The sequence below is a fragment of the Scyliorhinus torazame genome, chromosome 2, assembly GCF_047496885.1.
Source record: "Scyliorhinus torazame isolate Kashiwa2021f chromosome 2, sScyTor2.1, whole genome shotgun sequence".
NCBI classification, from domain to species: Eukaryota; Metazoa; Chordata; class Chondrichthyes; order Carcharhiniformes; family Scyliorhinidae; genus Scyliorhinus; species Scyliorhinus torazame.
In genome coordinates this window covers 355398969-355421147 of record NC_092708.1, presented here as the reverse complement: position 1 = coordinate 355421147, position 22179 = coordinate 355398969, and the positions used below count along the sequence as shown (strand labels likewise).

At 41.8% G+C, this 22179-nt stretch overlaps 1 protein-coding gene across 2 annotated transcripts; it reads left to right on the top strand.

Annotated features, from left to right (window-relative positions):
• Positions 1-2146: 2146 nt before the first annotated feature.
• Positions 2147-20963, top strand: LOC140403671 (homeobox protein SIX4-like). Of its 2 annotated transcripts, XM_072491841.1 has the most exons (4): positions 2149-2975; positions 7909-8267; positions 8379-8600; positions 16403-20963. In XM_072491841.1, exons 1-4 carry the CDS (start codon positions 2248-2250, stop codon positions 17203-17205), a joined length of 2112 nt encoding a protein of 703 aa, XP_072347942.1. In that variant the 5' UTR covers positions 2149-2247; the 3' UTR covers positions 17206-20963. The 2 variants fall into 2 exon arrangements, with proteins under 2 accessions (XP_072347935.1, XP_072347942.1); XM_072491834.1 differs by having other exon boundaries at positions 2147-2975; positions 7909-8600.
• The last annotated feature ends 1216 nt before the right edge of the window (positions 20964-22179 follow it).

Genomic DNA, 22179 nt, shown 5'->3' with positions numbered 1-22179 from the left:
TAAAGATGTGTGAAGGAAAATGTATGAAACAAGCAAAAGAAAAACAATATCCATGAGGAAAAGCAGCCAGTCCCTCCCCGCCCCCAAAGAAGCTGGCAGGGAGAGAAAGTGACAGGAGAGAAGGGGAAGGAATGTGCAAGGCTACTTTCTGGTCCAATATGTTATAAAGCCAACAAGGGCACTGTAAAACCTGCTAATGGAAAATGAACTGGCGCACATAAGTGTGGGGGAACGTCACGGGAGTCATGATCATGATATAATGAGATTTAACATAATGATTGCGGAAGATATAGATAGTGCAAAATAATAGATTGGAAAGAACCCGGATGAGGAAATGAACAAAGGGAGGTAAAATGGACCTAAATATTGCCAAATTGAGCATATTTGGGGGGGGGGGGGGGAGGGGGGATATATTCCATTGAGGAAGAGCATTCTACCTGCGAATAAGAATTAGGGATAAATTAAAATGGTTAATTAATGAGTCAAAGGAGAAGGCAAATGAAACATTCTTAAACTTTAAAGAAGAATGACAAAATGGGATAAAATAAGCTTGGAAAAGATGTTAAAAAGATAATGCAAAAATATGAAATAGAAATGTAAAAGAACATATAAATGAATAGCAATATATCCAATTAGCACACACAACACAAAGGGATGCTTAGATTGATACAGAATTACTGACGAACTCAGGAGGTGATACTAACATGGCAAATAACGAATAAATGCCGTAAGAGGTCGACTTTAACTCTTTTTAATGATTGCATCATCGGTTATTTGCGATTCTCTTTGATTCTTTTAACAAAGCTTCATTTTCAGTTCAGTTTTGAAGAATCACATTGCCCTGAACATTAACCTGTCTTTTCCCCCCTGCAGATGCTGACTGGTTTCCCGTATATTTGCAGCATTTCATGCCCTTGTTTGCGGTTTCCAATATTTTCAGTTTTCTCTTAAAAACAAAAATTGGTTTGTGCAGAAGCGTCCTCAGGAAAGTCCCACTCCTTGCAGTGCCTAAATCAAAGCGGGCATCGAGCAACATGGAAAGCAGCGATTCAAGTCCAAATTTTGTTTTGTATTTTTAAATCAGGATGGAATCGAATTGAAAAACAAATGCTGTGTTACCTTGCTCATTAACTGGGATGCCGTTCCACCACCCGAGAACCCGCTGTTTTTGGCATTCGCTGTATACTTTTGCTCAGATTGTTTACCTTTGACGTGCTGCGTCTACAACCCACCCAATAAATACCCCGCGGAACTTGGCAAGAGTCAAACTGGGGAAGCAAAAGTCATTTAAAGTTGAGCGCATGTGTGTTTGTGGTTGGTTGTTGCCTACCAAAAAAATGACAGTAGACATTGAATCAGAAATCATTCAGTTCAATCGCATTTTAAAATCGCACACCCCATCTGACCAGTCTCCTTGCACGGCTGAACATTATTTGTTTTGGGGGGTGGGGGTTGATGTCTAAATTGTAGAGAAAGTCTAAAATTTGCGTTTCATACTTCGTTATGAAGAGTTATTTGTGACAGGAGCAGCAAAATTTGGATGCGGCCAACATCAGGCGCAGAATGCTTATAAAGCTGTATATGTCTGTAGTTTGCATATGTACATTTGCGTGTGCATGTGGGTGGATAGGGAAATATGCAAACAACCCAACGTAATTAACCCAGCTATTTATTTCCTTCATTAATGTTTTGAGTGGAGTGGCAACCTTGATTGGCCTAGAGTTTACAAACCATTAAAAAATAATACATAATTATACTTTTCTAAAAAATAAATGTATCTAATGACGATGTTCCTTTTCACGTCTTGGGGGAGGGAGGGGGGAATCGTAACTACAGACTTCAGGAGGCAGAAAGAAAGAAACTCAACAGGGATCAGTGTTATCGAGCTGTACTCCCCCCCCCCCCCCCCCAAAAGAAAGTGCAGGGAAATTTAATTTCAGTTGATTGACAGTCTCTATGGAAACGGCCAGGTTCTTAATCCGTCTGGAGCCGCCCTCTGGTGTAGATTGACCAATCGTTCGGGAGGAGAACGACCCGAATCTGCTACGGACTGGGTCGCCGTCACGTTGGAAAACACACAACCATCCCGAGAGATAGTTATCTGCATGAGGGGAGGGGGGTGAGGGGAGGGGGGTGGAAGGGAAAAACCTGATCGGCAGGATCAAGCCGAATAGAAGAGGCTTTGGGGCATAAGTGGCAGAGAAGGGAGGGGAGGAGGAGGGGAAGAATTAAAAAAAAAAGAGAAACATGTCTTCCGCCTCAAACGAAATCACAATTGAGATTAAAGAAGAGAACGACAGGCTGCAGCCAAAGATCAATGCACTGGGCTCTCCAGCCAGCCTGGAGCCTGAAGTGAGTGCACTCTCTGCCAGCCCGGAGATTTGCGACCAAGTGCCCGCCGAGCTGCTCAGCAACCCCGCTGCGGCGCTGACTTTCTCGCCGGAGCAAGTGGCGTGCGTGTGCGAGGCTCTGCAACAGGGGGGGAACCTGGATCGCCTAGCCCAGTTCCTGTGGTCCCTGCCTCCCAGCGACCTGCTACGTGGCAACGAAAGCATCCTGAAAGCCCGGGCGCTGGTGGCTTTCCACCAGAGCCGCTACAAGGAGCTCTACACCATTCTGGAGAGCCACAACTTCGACCCGTCCTGCCACACTTCCCTGCAGGACCTGTGGTACCGAGCCCGCTACACCGAAGCCGAGAAGGTCCGCGGGCGGCCGCTGGGCGCCGTGGACAAGTACCGGCTGCGGAGGAAGTTCCCGCTGCCCAGGACCATCTGGGACGGCGAGGAGCGGGTGTACTGCTTCAAGGAGAAGTCGCGGAACGCGCTCAAGGAGCTCTACAAACAGAATCGCTACCCGTCGCCGGCCGAGAAGCGGAATCTGGCCAAGATCACCGGGCTCTCCCTCACCCAGGTCAGCAACTGGTTCAAAAACCGGCGCCAGCGGGACCGCAATCCGTCCGAGAGCCAGTCGAAAAGGTGAGGCGCCCGACAACCAACACAAACTCTTTCTCTCTCCCCCCACCCCCCAAGTCTCCTGCTTCCCGGCCGGGGGCGCTTCCCAATGCCACAAAATGGCGCTTATCTAGTCCTTTATTTCCTACTTTTTTTTGTTGTTGAAAGTTACAGCGGATCCCGAAGGATTATAGAAAAGTATTGATTTAATTCCTCTGTTCACCCCCCCCCCCCCTTCCTGGCACGGGGGGAGGGTCAGTGCTTTCCGTCCACTGCTCGGAAGGAGGGGGAGGGGGCAACTATTGAGGGAAGTTTTTTTTTAAAAAAGTGATCAAAGAACAACAGAAACAATTCGTGTTAATTTTGGTGATTTAAATTTATTTTCTTTAAAAAAACCAACAAATCCAATTCTAGCATCTGCACCCGATTTGTATGAGGGGAGCGATACTTTTCTGGTTCGTTCGAGCTGCTTTGCAGCGTGGCCCTGCACTCGCTTTGTTTTGAAACCTGAGTCTTTCCCATTCAGCTCGAATTTCAGCCGAGTTCACTTCTCCAAAGCAAAGTTTGATGTTCTTCTCTCCCACTTACCCCCCGGTTCATATCTCACCGAGAGTTTTAACAAATGCTTCTGCTGTGAAATTTGAGTGGATCATCTTTCCCCCTCTTTAAAATTAATCCATTCTGGTGGATTTATTTCTTTCGCTTGGTGCCGTAAAGGTTACTGAAATTCTTTGTGGTGTTGTTGGGGGGAGGGCGGCAGTGCGCACCTGGTGGAGGTAGTGTCGAGCGACAAGCTGGGGCTGTATTCATTTCAAATGGTGATGTAAGAAACTGCTGGACGGCATTTGTGAAGTAAATGAGGTGAAGGGCGCCTTTGTACTCGGCCACCGCACCATGCAGTTGTAAAGGAAAAGTCAGATTCCACAAATAGATCCAAAGCTTCTGACTCATGGGCCATTCTTGTACCCTCCTTTAATCATTTAAAAAAAACATCCTATGCAAAAAGGCGACTTTATTGCAAACTAAATGCACACACACTACAAGATACTCCTTTTGGTCTAATTTTGGGGAAAAAACCCGAATTAGTTGCCACTTTATTAGGTGCTGTCCCTAAAGTTCAAGGAGTTGCACATACCGAGTTGGACTATTGGGTTTATTTTATTTTATAGAGATGGCGGGAGAATGCCACCCCCACCCTCCCGGAAAGTAAGCGCTTAAGATCATCGAACATGCCATTTACAATTCGAATTCAAATTAAACGTTTGGCTGGAAGACTTGTTTTAAAGAAAACTACGGATTAAACAGTGATCTATTGTATTTGAAAACACGCATGTTTCCGAAATACAGGCGATATATAACCGATAACTTGAGCTGCGAATCTATAGCAAAAAACAAGAATTGTTGGGAGGTGCACAACAATTTCTGAAGAGAAAAGACGTGTCAACGTTTAGTTGTGACCCTTTGTCACCGGTGGTCCTCAGCCAGTAAGGAAAGTCTCTGCTTTTATAATAACGCACAAGATAGATGTTTCAGCACATGATAGATGTTTCAGTCTGCATAACACAGCCGCACAATTAATAGGTGACACTGGTTTCAAATCTTTGGGCAAAACCAAACAGCCAGGAGAGACGGGGGGGGGGGGGGGGGGGTGCAAACCCAAAGGACCAGAGTGGAAAATAATATCTGGATGACCTGGTGCGCAGGATGGTATGTCACCCCAAATAACCTGGTGTGCTTGGTTGAATATAAAAATAATTAGCTGGAGCGGTTTTAAAATCAAATGTATTCTCCCATGCTTTTAGAAATTATCTTGTATTTTTGGGTGCTCATCAAAGTTTTGCTGGCAAAACACAAACGCCTGGGAATTAATTGGGGCTTCTGTATGTGATAACTTGTTTATTTTAAATGGGTTAACAGCTCTACAGAAATAGTCGGAAAGGAGTGTCGTATGACAATGTACGTCCCACATTATTGGTAACAGTCCTCTACTCTCCAGGGTCAGATTTTTCATGGTGGCAGGAAAAAATAGGGAATAAAGTTATTAAAATGTTAAATGGTGGCGCAGTGGTTAGAACTGCTGCCTTACGGCACCGTGGTCCCAGGTTCGATCCCGGCTCTGGGTCGTCCGTGTGGAGTTTGCACATTCTCCCCGTATCTGCGTGGGTTTCACCCCCACAACCCAAAGATGTGCAGGGTAGGTGGATTGGCCACGCTAAATTGCCCCTTAATTGGAAAGAAAATTGGGTACTATAAATCTATTTTTAAAAAATGGCATCCTGCAGACTTGCATATGGAAGGGATGGGGCTCATTATTAAACCGTAACGTGCAAAAAGAGGCCATTCATTCCATGGATTCTGCACTGGCTCTTTTTGAAAAGCTAATGTCGCTTTTTTTTCTCTATTTCCCTTTTTTTGAAGGCTACGATTGAATCTATCTACCATCCAATCAGGTAGTGCATTCAAAATCCTAACCATTCATTTCATTAAAAAGGCAAGATTTTCATGTTGCCTCTGGTACTTGCACTAACCACCTTAAATCTGTGCTCTCTGGTTGTCAACTCTTCAACCATTGAAACTAGTTTCTCTTAATTTATCCTCCTATGATTTTAGAAACTCTTAACAATCTCTGGTTTAAGTCTATTTACATAGCTGTAACCCTTCATCTCTGAAACCATTCCAGTAAATTGCTTCTGTAACCTCTCCAAAATTGCCACCTTGAATTCTCAGCTCAAAAGGCTGCTTTAACCTTCCATGGGTGGGAAGGGAGGCAGGGCCAAATCCACTCCAGCCAGACCAGGAATCCGGCCCCATACTGTTGGTTCCAATCTGACCCACACCAGCTGTCCAGCCAACTGAGCCAAACAGCTCCCAAGGAGCCCCAAGTTGCTGTGGCAACATGCACTTTTCACATGCATGTTGTAGGGCTGATTCAATGGATTGTGATGGCAGAGATTCCAATTTCTTTCTGTCACATAGATGTGTGATCCATGTAAATTTCTTTCATAGCTGACCAGAAATCTTTCCTGTTCTTACTGCCTGTTGTATATTGGAAGGATTTACAAGTTGATACTCAACTTGTTAGGCAGGGAGACTGCCGACTGCACTACTAGACCTTCTATCCAAAACCGTCATGTCCTTCGCAAAGTGATATCTTCATTTGGAGACGGCTAGGTCTGAGCTGTTGTTTTATAGAGGCTCTTGAGTATAACACCCTGCCTCTATTTAGAAAGATGATTATTTCAATGCTGGAAACATGTCCATTCTGAACATCCCAGGATTTTTTATTTTGGGTTGGCACCTCCTTGACCATATCAAATGTGGGTTCTGATCCCACAACATGTTAGGAGCAGTAACCTGATAGCAATTCCTTTTGCTGGATTGGCCAATTAATGGGTCGGCTCTTGAAGCTGGAGGGCCAATGGGAGGACTTCCCAACATGAAGGAGCTACAACCTTCCATTGCAGGAAAGGGAGGGGGAGAGAGAGCACCTCCATTCTGAGGCATGCTCTCTGCTCTTAAAATAAATTTTCAAAAATGAGGAAAAACTGCCTGGCCACCATTGTGATGGGGAAACCGCTCCATAGGGCAGCCTGTGGCCATAGCTCTGGTTAGGTAGGTGTGGTGGCTGCAGAAGAGCCTCTTCACCCTAGTCTGGTACCAAGAGGCAGCCTATAAGACTTTGTCATGCTCCCAATGCCATGGAGGCCTGCAGTAAAACTGGGAAATTCTGGTCAGTCTCTTTGTTTAAAAATGCTGCCCCTGAATGGTAACTGTTCCTTGCCAAATCAGACATTTGGGAAAATGGGTGAGAGTTGGGACCATGGCAACCAGCGCAGGAAATCCCATGCCTCCATTCTTGCTCCCATATTGGACCAAAATTCTTCCCCTGGTCTCTGTAATATTTACATGGCACTGTGAATTAATTGTACTGGAGCCTCCGAAAAGCAACCTGTTTTGCACCACCCTTTTAGAGAGTGTCAGTTTATGTGAAAAATTGTCAATAGTTCTATGACTGTGTCCACTATGAACTGAAATGGGTGAAGTACATTTCATGAGGGATCTGTTGAGGTGACAGAAAGAAGAAAACCTCATCCCATCAGTCTGAGCTAAATCCAGCACTGTGGAGGGTTAATGTTCTTCCCCAGAACAGCTGCGAGTCTGAACGTCACTGATAATGTTTCAGTGATTCACTTTGTGGTATCAATTTATAGTAGCACCTCTTCTGATATTTATTTGACTGGATATTCAAATAAGTGGGCTGGGTAACTTGTACTTTTTATGCCATACGTACTTAATACAGTATAACTGGTTCATCTCTTGCTTCAATGTTTAATAATGGTCTCCACGGTTAAGTCTCCCAAAAGTATAATATTAATTTTCAGGTTAATTTCGCTTTTTCTTTCTCCGTTCTTCTGTCCCTTTTCCAGGATCCCTTAATGGTACTGAACGTGAAATGGAAGTTGATCTATATTTTTGGATTAGGTTATGATTTTGTATGAATTTCTTAACCTTGGATATTGGGCTTAAGCATCCTACAATAAACTAAATTTTATTATGCCAGCTATTTATGCAGTCACCAGTATGGTGTTATAACATTGTGCTCTCCCTGTCTGAGATCATAAGAAATAGGAGCATGTGTAAGTGCTCTTCGGCCCGTCCAACATGCCCCACAATTCATTAAGATCACAGCTCTTATTTCAGCTCCACTTTCCTGTCTCCCCCTGCCCTAAACCTTAAGGTTGTTTTTTTCTTGTGTGTGTGTGTGTGTGGTGAATTCTGACTATCTTATTATGCTATTCTTTTTTCATGGTACGATGTTTTATCCAGACTAGTAAATTTATTAGATACTGGGTTATAATCCAATGCATTAAAATGGCAGCTTAAAATATGGTTATTAAGCACCAAACATTAATAAGATGGTACTTGTATTCTTTTTTTTTTACACCTGTTTCCACAGTGAATCAGATGGTAATCATAGCACTGAAGATGAGTCCAGCAAGGGTCAAGACGACATGTCACCTCGTCCATTGTCAAATCCATCTGATGGGATGAACCACTCCAACGTCCACAGGCCCCCAGAAGGCATGTTCATGCATCATATCGGGGAACTGAAACCCTCCCAGAATTCCTCTGGCATACTACTGAATGGAAATCTTGTGACTACAAATGGATCTCCTGTGTTTTACAGTGGAAATTCTTTCATCCAAGGTCCTAATGGGGTCCTTGTTAACGGACTGTCTTTAGGAAATGCCCAGACAATAAGTTTAAACCCAATTGGAACCACTTCCAGTGTGCTGGTTAATGGTATTTCAAATGGTGAGTTATTAGTGAATTGCTACCCTTCAAATAAGGATTTGAAAAACATGACCGAATCATTGTACTGTTCGCCTGTGACTTTCAATCCCAATTCATCTGTTCCCTTCCCAGGATCCACTGGTGGCACTGAACTTAAAACTGAAAGTCTGCACATGCTTACCTCTGAAGAAGTGGTATCTCCGGGATCTGTGGACATTAGTAGAGGCCCAACACAAGTAAACCAGTATGGCCTTGTGCAACTCCAAAATTCAGAAAATAACATCCAACTGGTAAATGGAAATATTGGGTTGCCTTCACTCCAGCTGCCTTCTGTTTCTGCTGCACCGTCGCAGGGTGAGTTTCTTTCTGATTTTTTTTCTGGGAGGTGGGTCCAGATAGTGGTTTGATTCAGTTTAATGTTGAATGTGCATTCCATTTCCAATTCTTCAAGAGTTTAGTTTTGTTGTGTTACAACAACAGTGAAGTATATTTTAAGATATTTGTTTTGTTTGTGCGAGTTGAGTTGAGGCGGGTGACTGCATATGAACATACTGAAATTAAGAACTATGAACAGGGCTTGCCATTTGTCAGGCAGCCACAGCAGCAAGCCAGCTGCACATAGACATCATCAGCTTACTTAACTGGATTGGTATTTAGGCTGGCAAAGTTGTACATATTGGGAAAAAAAAAATCCCATGAAACTTGGAGCAGTGAGGACCTGTTTTTCAACTGTCCCTGTGAACATCTTTCCCCTACAAAAATCTGCTACAATATGCAGCAAGAAAGAAGCAAATGTCCAAAATGTGTTTTTAAAAAAATTTGACGTGTGCAGTGTTTGGAAAGTGAATGCCAATTACCATGCAAAATCCTTTGCAGAGTTGCAACCACCCTGTATGATTATAGACACTGCAAGGTCACTGGGTGAAAATCACTGGTCATTTGTAAGATGCCATACCGGGTGAAAATTTGGCTCTATAGGTCTTTTCCTTTTTCAGTTGTTCAAGTATTTTAACAGTCTAAGATTACTTGCCTGACACTGGATCAAAATTGGAACTGGTCTCCCTTGATCATAACAATTAGCATATCAAAATCATATAATAAGTCCATTGTGTTCTGCATTCTGATAATGCATAGATATCAAATAATCAGTGGCTGTTACATTTGTAGCACTGCTGCTGATGTCAGCCTTGACTTTGGTATACTGTACGCTCAAGATACAAGCAAAACTGTGCCATTTGGCATTTGAGGAGTCGGGTCCTCTTGGGCAACATTTTTGCAGTGGTAATTGTGAACATGCACAAGCTTGAGGATGTGCATTTGTTTTGCTTTCGCTGCTGGTGCAAATGAAAATAGTTCTGCCGCATAATGGGGGTGTTAGCTTTGGACCTAGAGTTTACTGTGAAGGGACATCCCTCATTGAAGTGTAAACATTCACAACCCTAGTCCATTTATAGCACTTAGCTATAAACTGTTCACTATTCCAGGATCATCATCGAATCAGGGATGGCTCGTTCTCCATTTCCAACCAATTCTGTAAAATCTACATAAAAGTTAATGTAATCTTTAAAAAGAGCATTAAAAAAATCTCTTTACTGTCTTTGGCAAATTGTTTTACTTGTGCAACATGTGCCAGTTTAAATATCTACCTGCATTTACAAATTGCAACTAGGTTCAATTTTAAATAAATAAATAAAATATTTTCTTTTGGTCACTTGAAAGATACATGGACTGTTGGGGATATTATATGCTAATGCATTGGAAGCATGAACGAAGTTGCCATGAGTCTTTATCATCAACTGGGTTCACCTAAAGCCTTGGATCTCAGCACATGATAGGCACCCTGGATAACCTCAATGTGCTGAAATTCTAGATCCATTTTTCTGGAGTTGAATTTTGTTCTGCTCTAACTTCATCTGTATCTGAGATAGTCATAGTAATTTAAAAACTGGTACAGCAGAAGACATTCCGGCCTCAGACATGAAGCAGGTATCATTTCTGCTGTTTGTGATTCGCTTTTAATTCAATTTGTATCCCTCTTTGTTTTGTATCACTAATTTTATCATCTTTTCTCAGCATCATGTATACTCATTACCTCCATCCCCTGAAATATCTTGCCCATCCCCTCCCTTTTAATCTCCCTCACTTTTAATCTATCTTTTTTTCTTAATTGCTTTCTTTGCTTTTTTTCCCCCCTCCATCATTCACACCTTGTTCTTGCTCCACCCCATGGGAGGTGATAGAATATTGTAGGGAAAGTCATGTTGCTTTTTATTTAACAGGTTGCAGATTTGCAAAGGCTGGAGCATATTGAGCAACATTGGGTAAAGTTAAGAAAAGATGGAATTTTGTCTCATTTTTCCTTATTCTGTTGTCCTTTTGATTGCTGTTCACAATCCTAACGTCCAAATTGACTCTGCAGTGCACTGCCAACCCAAGCAGCAGGGTAGCATCGTGGTTAGCAAAATTGCTTCACAGCTCCAAGGTCCCAGGTTCAATACCCGGCTTGGGTCACTGTCTGTGCAGAGTCTGCACGTTCTCCCCGTGTGTGCGTGGGTTTCCTCCGGGTGCTCCGAGTTTCCTCCCACAGTCCAAAGATGTGCAGGTTATGTGGATTGGCCATGCTAAATTGTCCTTAGTCCAAAATTGCCCTTAGTGTTGGGTGGGGTAACTGGGTTACGGGGATAGGGTGGAGGTGTGGGCTTGGGTAGGGTGCTCTTTCGAAGAGCCAGTGCAAACTCGATGGGCCGAATGGCCTCCTTCTGCACTGTAAATTCTATGATTTTAAAAAATCCTCTTCATTACACAAACTGCTTACTTCCACCCCTAACAATACCTATCTAATTTCTATCTCTGCCCATCTGCTGTTGAACCCTCATCCAGGCAATTATTATCTTCAATATGTGATGGAGTGTCTCATCCAGGCAATTATTATCTTCAGTTTGTGATGGAGTGTCTCCCATCCTGAACCTTCTGTAATCCAAAATGTTAAGACCCATTTGCCTACCATCTCTATCCTCGCTGACCTCCGTCATCTTGTTTATCACCTGTATGGCTCGACCACATCACGCATTAACCAAGCTCTCCCTGCCAAAACTGTTCACTATTCCAGGATCATCTTCGAATCAGGGATGGCTCTTTTTCCATTACCAACCAATTCCTTAAAATCCTCTTGTGTACTCCCTGCATGCTCAGCAACAAGTGTGAAAAGTTAATTTATTTATTTGTCATTAAGATTGAGACCGTCCATTCAGCTGGCTCTGTCACACGCCTCCTCCTTTCCCCATGCCAAGTAAGCCACGGCCTGCTCCCTAGCTCCCACATCCTTTGCTAATTTCTCTCCTGTCTACCTCCATGTTCTTGACATCTCTCATCTTGTCCATGATACTTGCTTACTTCTATCTCTATCCTGTTCCCATAAACTGTGATGATCCCTCTTCCCTTCCTGGCCCCCATGTTAATTTACATTTAAGTGGTTATCTCTTCTGGTGCTGTCCCCTTCTCCAATCTGTCGGCATCATCCTTCTTGAAAACATAGCCTTGGCCTAGTATCTCATTGCAAACCTGACTTGCCTTGCTAATTTACCATCTCTCAAATCCTGCGCCTGATTTTCCTGCAATTCCATGCTTGAACTTCTACAATCTGGTTTCTACCCTGCCATGGCACTCAAATAACCCTAATTAAACCATAAATGGCATCCTGTGTGACTGATCATGGTGCCTTAACCTTCCTCTCCCTTCTTGACATCTCTGAAGCCTTTGAGTGGTTGACCACACCAACATCCTCCCCTGCTGTTTCCTGGTTCTATTCCTATTCCTCCAGTCATACCCAGGGAATCTCCTCCAGTGGTTTTTCTTCCTGCTCCCACATCATTATCCAGAGCTCATTAAGGATTTATCCTTGGCTCTGTCCTATCTTTCATCTACATGCTGCCTCTTGGTGACTTCATGCAAGGCACAACATCCAGCTCTATCTCACCACTACCTCTCTTTTTCTCCTCCTGTGCTTCTGTGTTGTCAGACTAATTGTTAAATACCTATGTTATGGAATAGTTGCAAATTCAGGTTTAAAGGTCCCACCATAAAACTCCATTCACTCGATGAATTCCATCTTCCTCCCTGGCCAGTGTCTCAGGCTGAACCTGATTGTTTCTAAAGTTGATATACTACTTGACCATAAGCTGAGCTTTCGACTGCAAATCCTCTCCTTCACCAGGTCCATCTACTTCTGTCTCCATAATATTGTCTGTCTTGTTTGCCATCAAAACTCTTATCCATACTTCCATGCTTGACTCTTTTGATGCTCACATGGCTAGTCTTTCATCTGCCATTAACTTTAATTCAATCAAAATTCTACTGTATGTCCCCTAATTTGTACAGAGCTGTTCACCCATCACCGCTGTACGCATTGACCTAATATTGGCAAATAGTTCACCACCACCTTGAGTTTAACAAAAAACATTTACATTTATATTGCGGGTTTAACATAATAAAACATCCCATGGCAGATGTATTATAAAACACAATATGACACCGAACCACACAAGATGATATTGGGGCAGAAAGCCAAAAGTTTGGTCATCGAAAAGAGGTAGGTTTTAAGGAGTGTCTTAACGGAGGAAAGTATAATATAATAAAGAGATGGAAAGTCTTGGGAAGGAGATTTCTGAGCTTCAGGCATTGGAAGCACAGGACATGGCCCTCTGGGAGGAATAAAAATCAGATGTGCAAAAAGAAAAATGAATTAGAGGAGTGCAGATATCTTGGTGGCTTCTAGGACTGGAAGGGATTTCTGGGTTGGGTTGGGGGGGGGGGGGGGGGGGGGGGGCGGCAGGGCAAGGCCATGGAAAATCTTTGAAAACTAGGATGAGAAGTTTTGGATTGATATTTCCGAACCAGAAGCCAGTGTGGGTAAACGAGCACCGGTGTGCTGCATGGAAAGGATTTGGTGCGAATTAGGTGGGCAGCAGAGGTTTGGATAATCTCAAGTTTACAGAGAGTAGGATGTGGGAGGCCAGCCAGGAGTGTGTTGGAATAGTCAAGTTGTGCAATAACAAGGTATGGATAAAGGCTTCAGCAGCAGAAGAGCTGAGGTAGGGACTGAGTCTGCCTATGCCATGGCGGTTGACCTAGGAGCTTTTAAAGTGGGATGTTCTTCTTGCCACTAGTCTTCCACACTTCTCTGGTAAATTGGGGGTGGGGGGGAAAGGGAGCATAAAATTCTGCTCATGGAATGGAACTTCAACACCGAGCTTCTGGTTCACAAGTAGCACCAACTGTGCAACAAGATCTCCTTGGCCTCAATCCTCGTAACAAACAAATTCATGAACCTCTCCCATGATGGAATTAGGGGACTTAAGAAGTCAGGCTCGCAGTCGACATTAGAAGCCCGGACAAGCCTTTTGAATATCAGGACAATCCTGATAGCAATAGTTTTAGATAAGAGTCGGGCTTGATGGTGCTTTGTAGTTCAGTCAAGTCTGACAGCAAAAGACAGGCAACAGTTTCAGCTATATCTGTTCAAGTCCTTGATTTTGAGAGAATGCAGATGTGGGCTGTCTGTGGGAATGACCAGGCTGAGAGAAAGTAATGGTTTTAATGAGGACTAGGGTATTAAAGGTGTAATCGAACAGATTTGTACCTGCAGAAATATCCTAGTAAGCAGAGGGCCAAAGTCTAGATGGATTTTGGTGTGCAGCTGTAAGTCGAACTGGAGCAACTCTTCCAGGGATAGGCACAAAAGGAAGTGGGAGTTTGGAGGAGGCAGCAGGATGTGAGTGGATAACAATTACAAAAAGGTGTTTAGCAATGGCCTGAAAGAGGAGCGAGTTCAGGAGGATGGCTATGAATATGGGTTGGGGAGTTTACATTGGAGGGTGAAATTTAAGGGGAGGTGGGTAGTGAACTCGAGAGAGAGTGCATTCACGGCGCCAAGGTCTCTGGTTCGATCCCGGCTCTGGGTCACTGTCCATGTGGAGTTTGCACATTCTCCCTGTGTTTGCGTGGGTTTCGCCCCCACAACCTAAAGATGTGCAGGGTAGGTGGACTGGCCATGCTAAATTGCCTCTTAATTGGATACTCTATTTATTAAGAGAGAGAGCGTGCATGAATTGAGAAGGAGGAAACTGCATGGTGTAGAGGGAGTGAAAGCAGTGAAGAGCGCTCATTGAGATAATTGGCTGGGCAGTAGACGACCACAATTATAAATGAGGTGAGATTGTGCAAAGCTCAAAGGAGGCGCAAGTGCCTGAGGAGTAAGGTGGCATACCAAGGTGAGATTTACTTTTAAGACCATATCGCCACTATGACCGTCTGATGAGGTAAGGAGACTTCAGTTAGGGGGAAGGTGTCATCATCCTTCAACCAGGTTTCCATAAAGGCCAAGATATTGATGTAATCATTCATTGTAAGCTCATGGCTTGCAAGGGCGTTGCTCACAAGTGACTGGATATTTTGGAGGGAGATGTGGAGGGTGGTGGTGATCGCTAGACCACTGACAGTCCACAGGATCAGCACTGGGAAGGGCGAGTTGGACCAGAAGGAGGTTTTTGTCCTTGTGTTTGACACCCTTTTATGGCTTTGCCCCTGTCCGTCCCTGCAAGCTCTACAACTCTCCCAAGAGCTCGGTGTTCCTGTCAACTCTAAACACTTGCATGGCACCCTCTCCACCCCAGCTAATTAATTGCGACTCTTTCTGGGATTCCATCCCTAAAGCTCTCTGCCATTCCTCATTATTACTATCTCTATAAACAAGCTTTCACTCACCACTCCTGGTATGCCCTCTTTGACGCTGTGTTAATTTGTTAAATATTCATTTTTCAAGTTAAGACAGTTTAGGGAGTGGACATATGGAGTTGGAAGCATAGGAAATTCCCTGCTACATAAGCTGAGAAGCTGGTAGATGCAAATTCCCTGCTACATAAGCTGAGAAGCTGGTAGATACACGACCAACATTAGTAAAAGCGTAGCTGTGACACATTTACATTTATAATCTGGACAGAGGAATTTATCATGGAAAATTAAAATTTGCTAAGAAGAAATAAGGTTTTGTAGATGGCAAGCGTTCACTGAATACGGATTTTATATGTAAAGGTTTCACTTCTATCTTTCTACCACTTCTAATGCCTGCATGAATCTTGCTTCACTAGAATGTACAATGCAAGGTATGTGCAACAGCAAGATAAGTTGATTTTCCTGTTTTATGTTGGCATCAACTTTTGTTTTTGCTAAAATACCGTCAGCGGGAATTTTATCAAGTCTGGCACAAACAGCATTGACAAATGAGGCCGGCTGAGAAAGTGTTGACAATGCTGTGTCAGAGTGCTTCATGCAGGCAGTATCTACAGGAGAGTAAATTAAACATACAATTTAAAAGTGTGATCTTCATGTTGATATTATTTCTGCCGATTTACAGATTGATGGTAATTTTGAGCATGTTTAACCACAATGTTAATTCATTTTTGAAAACATAGTAACAAGTGCACGATGGCAGCTCTTTCATTCTAATTCTGTGGCGAAGACAAAACTTGATCCCCAAAATGTTTGTTTTTTGTTTTTTAATAGCACAATAGTGTTTTGTTGTGTGCACTCTGAAATTTTTTTTAAAAAAACACTTATAACCTAAACCTTATGCTGGGTATAATCTATCCACTGAAGACTTTGCGTTTTGCTAAAACAAATATTTTTATATATATATTTTTTAAAAATAGAATAAATTTAGGGTACCCAATTCATTTCTTTTCCAATTAAGGGCCAATTTAGCGTGGCCAATCCACCTACCCTGCACATCTTTTGGATTGTGGGGGTGAGACCCATACCGACGCGGGGAGGATGTCTGCCAACTCCATAGGGACAGTGACCCAGGGTCCGGATCAAACCCGGGTCCTTGGCACCATGAGGCAACAGTGCTAACTACTGCACTACCGTGCCACCCCCTCCACCTGCTGAAACAAATGCTGTGTAGGTTTGTATAAATGTGATTTTGTTTTTTAAATTCTTCGCTCCTTGCAAAAAGCCGAGAATATTTGCAATGTGATAAGTATACTAACAAGTATTGATTTTATGAAAATGTATTATTGATATTTACTGTCTAAACTTGGTTAGTGCATGTTATTTTGCAATGGACAGCTTATCCATTTATACTGTGTTCTGACTAATAGGAAACATTTTGATAACAAACACATCAGATGGAGGAACATTCCTAAGTGGGACACCAGCCAGTCTTCAGCAAGGTAAGGTCTTCTTGACTGCCACCCTCCCACCGAATGCAGTAATGTGCACATTACCTAATTCGGGACAGGCTGCGGCCCCAGTAAAACAAGATGCATTGGAAGGGGGTCTTGTTTTTTCTCAATTGATGTCAGTGAGCGGAAACAATCAACTGAATATTAATACATCTCCTGGGAACCAACCTGGAAATACCCTACAGACTCCAGCATCAACTCTGGTAAACACAGGGCTGTCTCATAATCTGCCTTTGACTTCTGCAAATCTGCTGAACACATCAAGTACTTTGAGCTTCAGCCTCACAGTGAGTCTGCCACTGTCAACTACAGGACCTCTCAATTGTGATCAACAATTGCCTACTGCTGTCACCAATGCAGTTCCTGTAGTGTCGATGGCCAACAGTCAGTATGCTACACTGCAGAACTGTAACCTACTTTCCAACTCCGGCCAAGAGACTGTAACTGAAACTGGTCTTGGTGCTTCTGACCGTGAAGATAAAGCCAGAAATCCCATTACTGAATACAGTAGTGGGCATGTGTCAGTACTTCACCCCCCAGTAAAGGAAAACTACTTGGTAGTTTTAGAGAACAAATCTAGCAACCACATGATGGACTCAAAATCCAAATATGTTATAAATGATGTGGTTAACAATGTCTACAAAGAACTAGAAACTGAAGAAAAGGAACTAGCTAAACTACAAAATGTTCCTCTGGATGAAGATATCGGTGATATGTAACTGCCTACAGAAGGGTGGCTGGCTAATGAAAATGGGACAGTTTGATATTTTCCGTCCTTTCATCTGGGTAACCAAAGACTGATTAGTCTATTGTATTTTATCTACTTCATAATTTAAAAGGAAAAAAACTGAAAGATGATTGAGGTAGTTGAACATTATCTGTTACACGTTTTTACTAGAATCTCGAATTCTTAGCTGTAAGTTGGTATTTATTTTTCCAAGTTTAAATATGGCATAAAACTCTGGTATAGGCAGTCATAACATAAAATTAAGGTTTGGTTAGTGTCTGAACGTTTTTATGTCTGTACTGATGGAATTTTCTTGTATCAGTTCCTTCACATGCATAGTTTGATATCCGTGTACCAGTAGAAAATGTAAATGTTACATTATAATATATTTCGGATAAAGCAGTCACAATTGACCCAGAGGTATATAACTACAAACCTCATTTGAGTGGGATTTTCTGGTCCCCCTCTTTGGGTGAGAATTTCCACCCTGTATTTCCCAAAAAACGCAAAGTAACATTTTTTTTTTTTTTTTTTTCAAATGTAATTTATTATCGAGAAATCTTCCAGAATTGTAGCAGCAAACTTTCTTGACAGTCTTTTCTATGACCAATAACTGACAATCAATCTGAGCTGTACCGATGTTATCACCAGAATTACCATTGCAATGTACAGTTTTATATTTAAATGTCCTAAAGTCCAAGTACTGTGAAATATGACTGGAAGCGCACCATTTCCTTCCTGACTTCTACCTGCACAAAGCATTAATTTAGTTGGAATGTGTAAGAAAGTGAATATCTCAAATTGGTACTACTCCACAATATTATAATAATGCAGAGAAACTTTATTTTTTTATCTTGCTACTTTACTACATACTTGCAGTTGGCTTAATGAAGTGCTTTGTTGAAGCTGAAATGCTTAAACCTTGCCAGCAATAACCTAGGCAATAGAGAGCTCCTGTGCATTGATTGAGTGCCTTGGCATTTCAGCAAAACCAGAGTCACCCCATTCACCTGGATAAACCTGATTTCAAGACAACTGGTGTCAAACCTAATATAAAAATATGTACGAGCAGAAATCTGTCTTGCACGCTGGCACTAAAATTATGCATCGGATTGGCCATCCATTATACACCGCACCATTCTGTTCCATTGCAGTAAATGGAATTAAATTTCAAGCAGTGTGTATAATGCATGGCCAATCTAATATTATCCATTCTGCACCACTGCCCGAGATCAGTTTCTCCCCCATATCAACTTAGTCACAAGGTATCTCCTCCATGCAGTGCAGTGACAATCTGTTCCGAAACTATGGTGCTCGGCTGCCACCAACATTCACTCTCTCAAGTCCGTTCCTGTTGTCATCAAGCTATATTGCTGGATTCCACATCAATGTGAGTCGAATTGTTTTTAGTATAAATCAGTGTGTTTGTTTCTGGGTAATCTTTATATACGTGCCATATTATATATGGAACATTAAAATGCATTACACACGTTAGCACACCACTTGCACAGTTGGGTTGTAATGAATCAAGCATTTAATAATCTGCTTGAGCTTTCGTGCTTTATAATATCTTCTGCACTCGGTGATGAGCTATAACCTTGTAGCATGCTCCTGCTAGAAGTGATAGTCATTCCGTCAGCAAGATAAATCTAGATATCACTTCAATTGTAATTTTGCATCTTGAGACTCTGCCTGCCATGTTATAATGGCAAGTAAAATATAACTAGCAGTAAAAATTACATTTGTATGTATTAAATAGAATAATAACTTTGGATATATTCCTTGGCAGTAACATCTTAATCTTGAGATGATAAGCAACTTGAGCTTTGCTCTTGCAGTTTAAGGTGCCTTTTTAACTGTTTGTCGCAGACCATGGTTCCCTGTGCGTAATACACATGGTTTAATCTTTCCCTTCAGATAAGCATTTTAATGATTTTTAAAAAAACTTTAGAGCACCCAATTCATTTTTTCCAATTAAGGGGCAATTTAACGTGGTAAATCCACCTAGCCTGCACATCTTTGGATTGTGGGGGCAAAACCCATGCAAACACGGGGAGAATGTGTAAACTCACATGGACAGTGACCCAGAGCAGGGATCGAACCTGGGACTTTGGTGCTGTGAGGCAGCAATGCTAACCACTGCGCCACTGTGCTGCCCTCCATTTTAATGTTTAATCAATTTATCATTAAGTAAACCATTCCCATTTGGAAATTTATCATGCATGTTACTGAATTCTAGTTTAACTTTTCTTTGTGCCAGTTACAGTGCACTCCCTGTTCACTAGCATGTCTGTTATTTTGTGCAAGAAAACCTGTTGGTACATAAAATAACACTTCTAAAAGTTCAGCTCGCCTTAATCTGTTAGCATTAATTTTCAGTTCATAATGCTTGAACTGTTGGAACAGTTCCTTCCCCCGCCCACAATTATTTTTCCCTTCTCTGGGTTGTGTGCCTTTAAGGAAGCTTTTCCAAAAGTGGAAACAAATGCCGTCTTTTGTGAAATTAAAATTCTGTACCTTTTTATGTCTTGCATTTGTTTGTGCAAGTGTACTTGTTATGTTAATGTGCCTTCTTGCATTCAGTGTCTCTTGTGCTTTTGATATATTTCAAGCACTGCGAGGCATTTGAAAACCTGTCCAACCCACTGCAGTTCATAGAAAAATCCAATTCTTCTCCAAGCGAGAATAAAGTGTAGCCAAGTGTGTATGAAGCGGAGCCAAGTATGATTTTTCTGGTATGTGAAAGCCTGCCTGTATGTTAGACAATCTTCATATTATTTGGATAAGAAGTATTTTTATATGATCATTAAATTCCCCAAAGCAAATGACTACATCAGCAGGAGGTTTGAGCAAAGTTTTTTTTTTTTGTGATCCTCGTGTTACGACCATGCAAAAAAAAAAAAAAATCTAAAGCTTTTAAGTACTGGTGGCAATTATTGAAGTTTATTTTAAACTGCTGTGCAGATTGTTTAAGGAGGGAGTTGAACAAGATTTCTTATTCCACAAGTGATACTTTGTATTTCTGCTAATATCAATCGTGCGTTTATGCTGGGGTAATATTCTTTAATGTTAACCTGACAACAGCTGGAAAATATCCTGTCCAACTTGCATAAAATATTAGTTAAACATTTTAATTTCATTTTTTTTTAAATTGCTGAACTTTGACCCATGATCAAGGTATGAGGCAGTAGTGTTGTGAATTTTTCTACATTCGGTACTCCTAATCTAAATGCTTGTGGTGATCCCTAAATATGATAGTGTGTTGCGTGGTAAATTTCACTGCCACCTCCTTATCTGACTGCACACGGGGAAACTTTATTTTTTTTTCTGTATCTATACATATTTGTTAGTAAAAGTTTTATAGTATGCTCTAAAGGGGTTTTAATTTAAAGGGAAGGTTTTATTAGCCAGTGCAAGTTATACCTTGATTTTAAAGTCTGTTTTACTGTACTGTAGATTTGGCATGAAGCTTTATAAACATTTTACATTGGTTTGAATGTGTCTATATATCAACACCGTGTGAGGGATATGGGTAGCGAAAACATTTATACTGCACTAACTTCTTGGTGATGGTACATTGAGCATGTATTAGTGTTTTGTGTTCACCCTTGATATACCAAAGATATTTTAAATACGAGATTTAAAGTATAATCTGGTTTGTCTGTACTGTTACATGACCTTTTGTTTATATTCTGAAATGATCTGAGCTTATTTTTCTAAACACTATACTCAATGAACTTTATATTTATACATTTTTGTGCTGCCTTTTCTTTTATTAAATTTGTATGGTATGAATGCCATTGATGAATGAACTCAAAAATTATGGCCAGAATGTTGGCTGGTTCATTTAGCTTTTGCATAGCAAGCAATGATTATTACACCATAACCTGCCAAAAATAAAATACAGCCCCCTCTTTCCTCGGCAAAATAGCGCATGATTCCGCTGGCAACAGAAATTCTCCTGTGGGTTAACAATCTAATTGACCATGTGTTGGGCATTATCACACTGACTGATCTATCCAGCCTTCTCGAATCCAGCCAGTATCATTAAATATTGATGAAGGGCAGGAACTCTGGCCGTTTCTTCTTGGCCCGTGTGCCAAGACCAGCTGTGGTGCCCTCATCTACTGTCGTCTCCCAATACTATTACTGTAGCTGAATTAAGATAACGCAACATAGTGTAAGTATGGAAGCTGTTCATGTGCCTCAATACTCTGCCAAGCAGTGCATTTAACACTGAACAATTGGCACAGAAGAGGGGAACATTTAAACCAGTGCTAAATACATACAACCTGGGCAAGTAATCGCATCTCATTATTGTTTTTATCATTTTAGGCAGGGGTACAACAAACTAATTGCCTTGTGGCCTGACGTCGCCTAATCATGGTTTGAGCTTTTCTATTCACCGTTTGCTGGGATGGGTTGGAAGAAAGTTATTACTATCGCAGGACATATTAGAATTGAGTTTATGTCTAAAATTGTACTTTCATCACCCAAAACAAATTATATAACAAGAATTTGAGGTGAGATTTGTATATATCCCTGATAAAGCCAGTTTACAGAAACCATTCTTAAATTGGAGATCCACATTTAGAATCTCTGCTGTGCAGAAGGAGGTCATTTGGCCCATCCCCTCCAAAAAAGCACCTAACCTGCAAATCATTGGACTATTGTCATCGATCGAAGTACCTTGCTGAGTGAGGCAACCATGGTCTTCTGAACTTTGCTGTGCTAAAATGGATGATTTACTGTTCTCTTTTAAGCCTGTCTTGTCTAGCTGCTTCCTTCGCTGTCTGACTCTTGCTCTTCCATTAATCCTTCTGGTGGTGATTAGACGCACCAGCCCTCCTGCATGGATAACGTGTCTGAGGAACTCCATTTGGCTTTTTTCTGTTATTATTGAAGAGTTCTCTTGGCCTTTCAGGTGTCATTAAATACTACTTCATCATTTTTTTTCTCCATCTAA